Below are 6,783 nucleotides of genomic sequence, written 5' to 3' on the forward strand. Positions count from 1 at the left end.
TGTGTGTGTGTGTGTGTGTGTGTGTGTGTGTGTGTTAGAAGAGATACAGTAGATTTTTATGCAATCCTTTCTTCTGTAGACACAAGACCTGACATTTCAAGGTAGGCAGTTAGTCGATTACATTTGACTCCAGTGTTCAACTAGTACTTATTATTTTATCGACCCTGAGGAAATGTCTGCATATTTAGAACTCAGAACGTAAGGACGGACGAAATGCCGCTAAGCATTTTGCCCGGTGTCATAACGGTTCTGCCGGTTCACCGCCTTAGTAGATATTTTACGCATTGGTTTCAAATTTTGACACATGGCCTGCAAGTTCGGGGGAGTGAAAAAGTCGATTACATCGCCCCCAGTGTTTAACTGGTACATATTTTACGAAGCAACGTACACCAATCTATTGCAAAATAACTTTTGCTTATTTTTTCTAGTTACATAAAATACAATCCCAACTTCAGCCCACATTTACATTAATCTGTGCATTTCTCCACTAAGCTCTGCATAAATCAACACAAATCTCAAAAACGCAGGATAGTGAGGAATATTATTCAAAATATTTCGACACTAGCCAAACAGAAATAATAAACAAAGAAACGTTATTGTGGAAGTTGAAAATTTAATTTAGATTTACTTAATAAGCCGAAATTTCGAAATATAGAAATGTATATGCAATCTTAAATATGTACATTTTCTTCATTTGATTTTTTTGGTTTTTCAAATGTGAGAGAAAATAATATTATTTAACTATTTTGTAAATATGTCTAAATTTAGCAATGTTTCAAAATTTAATTATCATAGAATAATATTATAATATAAAATTTACCTCCTTTCGCAAATATAGGCACCACTCTCTTCATTAGTGCAAACACAAGAATAATCACAACCATCTAACCAGGTTTCACCTTTTTTGTATTTCTTGCCGTTAGTATAAACACAGCCACCTAAAATACACAACAATTACATATTGTTATTAGTATTAAAAAAAAAAGCAATTATATCTCACAAGCTAAGTAACAGTTGAGAATTAATACGTGTGCGTGTATGTGTGTGTGTTCTTAATTTAGTAAACACAGCGTAGACAAATATTTTGAAGCCTATTTACCATTAAGATATATGTGTTTGAAGATGAAGATCATTGTGGAAACTTATTTACATACAGACTTCGACAACTTATTTTTTGAGAATATAGGTAAGTCTGCGAATATGCAATCGCGCGCGCTATCACGTTTACTTTAGTAATAATAACCCTATTGATTAATATGCACTTCCAAAATATATTAGCTTTAGACAATCTTTTATATATAGAAACTTATGTATGTAAGCACGTGTATGTGCTTAGACCGTTGACCAACACCATTCAATTTTTTTTCTCCGTGTTTTTCTCCTTGTTTTCTCCGTATTCTTTCTGTTGAAGAGCGTAGCTCGAAACGTTAAAGACTTTCTGTATTCCCGAGCGTCATACTAATACATCCTTTTGTTGTTTACACTACCTGTCCTCGTCTGTTATTGTTTTTTTTTTCGTACATTCTCCCATATATATATATATATATATATATATATATTAACGAGATGCATCTTGTAATCATCTGAAGAAGCACATCTACACTGATGGATACTCCTAAACCAGTGTTCAGTATCCCCACCCGTGAGAGAACTATAGTAGATGGATCGAAACAATTGTAGTAATGAATAAACATTCTCGTATCTTCCATTTTCCGTCTCTCTCATTAAGCAAATACCCAAAGAACACTGAAAGTGAACGGGCTTTACAGGTAAGCTACGAGGTTTCATCATATACGACAGCTGTTTCGGACATCGTTCAATTTATGATAATTATGATAGATATCAGCAGTATCAGCAGCAGCAGCAGCACCACCACCACCAGCAGCAGCCCCACTAGCAGCACCACCAGCGACAGCAGTACGAAAAGGATGTGTTGAAATACATTATTGCACATAGAAAACGGAGATTTAAGTTCAACGAGCGGTCGATATATTATCGCCATACCTAAGTGTCTTTAAGAGAGTTGACTTTGTTGCAAGGAATACGAATAAACCTACAGTTTGAAAACAAACAGTTCGTTGACACACTATTTCACATCCTCTCCATTCCCATTATAGTATCGATACATAGTCACGTGGAACTGAACTCGAAATCATGTGGTTGGGCAGCAAAATTCTAACCACGCAGTCACGCCTGCGCCTGTTTGCTAACTATATAAAAGTGATAGACGTAGTTGAGTCTAAGCTTCAGGGCATGAGTAGTTTTTTCTATTTTCTTCCTTTTTTCGTTAGCTTTTGTCAGAGAAAAAAACATGAGCAGGGCGTACATTCCAGAGGGATGACGTTGTGGACGTAGCTGTTACTGCGAATATGAGAAGCGGAGAAGAAAAGAACTGAGTAAACCAGGAGTACCTTAGGAAGTGCTGGCAGGATATCAACCAGCTCCGGGAAACCAGACGCATTTGTAGCATCAATGATAAAAGCACAGAATGGAGACAGCGTACCTGAAGGTCGCAGGCTGGAGATTGTGTATGGTTTTATATCACAATAATAGACATATCCGTGACCAGAGACTAGTGTCTGTGTGTGAATTTATATAAATTAGTCTATGAAATTATCTTTGAATACATTCTAGACGTCTGTAGCACCTTTGATGCGAGTAGCTTTGTCAATATCACAGTTGCAGGAGCAGTAGTCTCTTTGTAAAGGATAAGAAACTGTCGGTGGTGGGTGGGGATGGAGGTAAGGCATTTTCTGAATCTGAAGTGATAGACTAGTTTTGGAATTGGAATCTTTGCTACGTTGAACATTTGTTTTCGCCAGAAGAAATCTATAGTGGTAGTGGAAAATCAACATTAAAGTATTCATGGTGATTTTAGTTCCATTGTTTACGTATATGAAGTGCAGTGTGACAATGTTTTCTAAATGCATACAGTGATGTTTTCTGCAGAAGGAGACAAGATTGGCACACTCCCCCATTGTAAGATGTTTTCTATTTACTGGCAAGGAGTCAACTAAACTTTGGTGAGATGTGGTGAATAGGTCAGGTTTGGATGTGGAAAGTTAGTGTGAAATAAAGGTGATATAATCTCCGTTGAAGCGGGTGTTGTTTGAAGTGGAAAAAAGTAGGAATTTGCTTATAGCAAGAAGAATTACTATACACTCATCACATCTTACAGCCATACGAAAATATTTTTTAATAAATCTAACGGACTTTCTTTCGCCACACCCTTATCCAAAAGCTTCAGACAAGCATTGGTCATAACCATCATTACATACTGACAAGTAAACCGAATCATTTATACTTCTCTAAAACAAGTTATGTAACCACAATCTCTAACTTCTCTACATTTCAAGATCTTTTCGAAAAGCACCCGCTCCGTTTCTACAGAAGTCTATGTCCTTAACACTCAATGTTCTGGTTTAGACATTAGCGTTAAAGAATACTGGTTATTGTGGTTGAAATTATTATCCCTTCTCTATTCTCAAAAGTGTATTCGCCATCACTACCTCTCTCTGAATTCTTTTACACCCAACAGTTGCTCGGCAATCTGTATAATAATTTGCTTTTTCCCCAAGTCGTCCTCCTAAGCGACTTCAAATCACAATTTTTCTTGTCTCTATCTCATTATTCTCTCATCAGTATCGCAGATAAATCATATAGTTTTGTGATCTGTCTTAGCTTTATCTCTGACTAACAGTGTATTTCTTCAAATACACTGAACCCTTTTCTCGACCCTATATTAACCTTTAGCTAACAGTCAAAGTTTCTGACTCTTGGTGATTTATATGATTACCGCCTAGCCTTTCCACTTCATCCTACCCTCGTCATCATGCTCATACCTCTGGTATTCATACAGCAAATTTTCATCTTACACATATCCACAGTAACTAACCAGATGATCATCAACTTAAGTACATGCTTCCACATCATAAGATCATAGTTCACAAACATGTCTTGAAGACACATTGAACATTACAGTACACGATACAAAAAGTACAGATTAGTCGTGGCTGGAATGCATTTGGTGATAGTTCTACTCAATCAGAGATGTTCGATAATGGAGGAAACAGCAGCAAAAAATTAACACTTATATATTAGTTTACTACGTATATAGTGTCTACTTTATACTGCGTGTATAGTCTTCATATGGTGTTGAGCTATGCTTCATTAAGGGCTCTAGTTACAGCCAAGATAGATTCCGAGTAAGAGAATGCTGTTTCTTAGGACACACTACTATGAACTGTAGTTTAAGGTCACAATGTAATGCCCGTATAGAGATACGAACCGTTGACTTCTCAGATTGCAGACTGACATTGTGACAAGTCTGCTAGTAGCTGCTGTCTTCAGTGTTGTCGTTATTATTGGTGAAAATATGCAGAGATTTGTCTCACTTGCTCCATATGCTGATTATTTTTGTTGAGTTTACTTTGACACCGATCTGTAACCGATTTAAATGAAAGTGATGTGCCAAGAACATGACATATTGTCCAAAAATTATGGTAATATAGGCAGTACCACGCCACAGTCTGTTCAATTGGAAAACTTGGCCTTGTCAAGAAAACAAGAGAAATCAATAGTATCTTACTCACTGTTCACAAGTTCTTGAACTCTACATTAATATTAACCGACGAAAGTTACATATACTTGAAGTACTAACCTTAGATTTCACCATGAATGCAATTTAAAACAAAATCGACGTTAAAATGTGCGTCTTATAAAGTCAATCATTCTAAATACTACATTTACAGATGAACAAATTTTCAGTAGAGTATAAGGTTAGACTATGTCTAGACTAAAAACAATATTTATTATTCGCATAAAAAGCATTACCACACCTTTAGGATCACTTGTAACTTTTCCGACTCCTTTTTTGGGTTTACCATATTTTGGTATAATAGTATGAGTGGAATTGCACTCTGGAATAACACAGCATGGTTCGCCTGGGAAATCAACAAGTCGACAATCATTGGGGAGGTCTTCAAAAATGGGGCACCTGATAGAAAAGACAATGAAAATTAGAAATGTTATTTTTTTATGCCATATAGAATTACGATCGCTCTATCATTTAATAATTATAGAAACTGCATTCCTAAAGCTTTTCTACAATCCCAAACTCTACATTCATTCGTCTTCTCAATAAATATATAACCTTCTGCTTCATTAAACAAAATTGAAAGTGAGTAGAAAATAGTTGACAAAATTGTATAAGTTAGTTATTCGGGTGGAGGTGCAGAAATCTGACGTTTCTGGCAAGGCCTTCCATTGGAGGAAGAACCCTACTCGAAATGTCAGACAGCGTCTCTTCCTCGCGACAAACTAACTTATATTACTTCCTGAGTTGTATGTATTTACTATTTATTGATGCAAACCATCTGTAGCTTCTTCATTTATTTCTATTATTCCACGTTTATGTGATGGACAAATTTCCCTCAAATGGATATATTAAGCATCGCATTATTATAAGAGAGTAGTGTAAGGTTATTTTATTTCAAGTATCTGTTTTATTCAACAGAGGAAATTTCTTATAGTTATAAAGTTTTGACTTTTCCTTAATTTTCGTTAGTGCTTGAAATTTTTATTATGCACTTTATTTTCATTACTATAGAGAGATGTGAAATATATAGAGAAATGATGGAGTGCAAAATAAGTTCTTAAAATGTTTTAATCTACATCCAATCTGTTTACTAAAATAAGGTGGTTATTCACGATCACAATTGAATCATCAACGCACCTCATTTATAAATATTTTCATGGCGTTATTCACGACCAACGACTGAGTAACAATGGCAACTGATGTACTTATTACATTATTACTGTGGAATGTCATAAATAAACATGAGTTAGTGCTCGTATCTAGTTCGCTGTCGAAATGAACTTATATCAAACCTCATTTACTTTTGCCTTCTTTCAATTTTGAGTCAATGACAAAATAGATGCTACGAAACAGGACTTGACTTGTTGAACTTCAATGACCTTTAAAAAGTGAACTCTTCCTATTTCCTATTCAATTTCGTTCTCTTCACTAATGGCGCTAGTACACATATGAAAGCTATGAACATCAAATAATCCCGTTCACTTTCCATTGAATCTTTGTGAGCAAAAAACCTTTCTGAAGATAGCATACGCTGTAAATTAACCATAAGTCAGATCCATGACACCTTTTCGACTCTAAAGGCAGCTGATTCATTTCTCTTGTGATTAGGAAAGAAATTGATTTCCTAAGGTACTATTTAATAGAATTATTAATTTGTATAGATATTAATTTAAAATGGAGCTCAGCAACCAATAATCTGAGTTTGTGCTTTCTTCAATTCCTAAATGGCACCATTTTGCCTTCCTTACTCTGATGCTGCCTCCCGAAAGGTCATGCATATATAACAATAATGTTAATTCCCTTTATGATTTTGTTCTTCCATGACTCAGGAGGAAATCATTGTGACCATTAACCTGATTATTAGTTTTACTTCTGCGCATAATTTTTATGAGCATTATTGTAGTCATATTATCACCTAGAGACATAACCATTACCTTTTAAGCTATTATTTAAAACAATTTTTATCCTTTATTTATTATATTTATTTATTCATTTTTCTTTTGCTGTCTTTAGGAAACGAAGGGTTATTAACTTTTATTGCCATTATTTAGATTTCCAAAGATCGAAACATTGGCTAATCCCAAATGAATAATCCTAAATTGATAAATACCAAAATATATCCTCCACACTTGCACACATGTATACATACATACATACATACATACATACATACATACATAGATACA

At 35.0% G+C, this 6,783-nt stretch overlaps 1 protein-coding gene across 1 annotated transcript in view; it reads right to left on the minus strand.

Annotated features, from left to right (window-relative positions):
* The window catches only part of LOC106875429 (uncharacterized), a 165,297-nt gene that overhangs the window by 42,184 nt on the left and 116,330 nt on the right, over positions 1-6,783 (minus strand). Inside the window, exons 30-31 of the mRNA XM_052967659.1 lie at positions 4,839-4,996; positions 821-938 (exon numbers count right to left, since the gene is read on the minus strand). Of these exons, the coding sequence (XP_052823619.1) occupies positions 821-938; positions 4,839-4,996 (276 nt within the window). The remainder of the gene's footprint in view (positions 1-820; positions 939-4,838; positions 4,997-6,783) is intronic.

The sequence above is a fragment of the Octopus bimaculoides genome, chromosome 4 (assembly GCF_001194135.2).
Source record: "Octopus bimaculoides isolate UCB-OBI-ISO-001 chromosome 4, ASM119413v2, whole genome shotgun sequence".
NCBI lineage: Eukaryota > Metazoa > Mollusca > Cephalopoda > Octopoda > Octopodidae > Octopus > Octopus bimaculoides.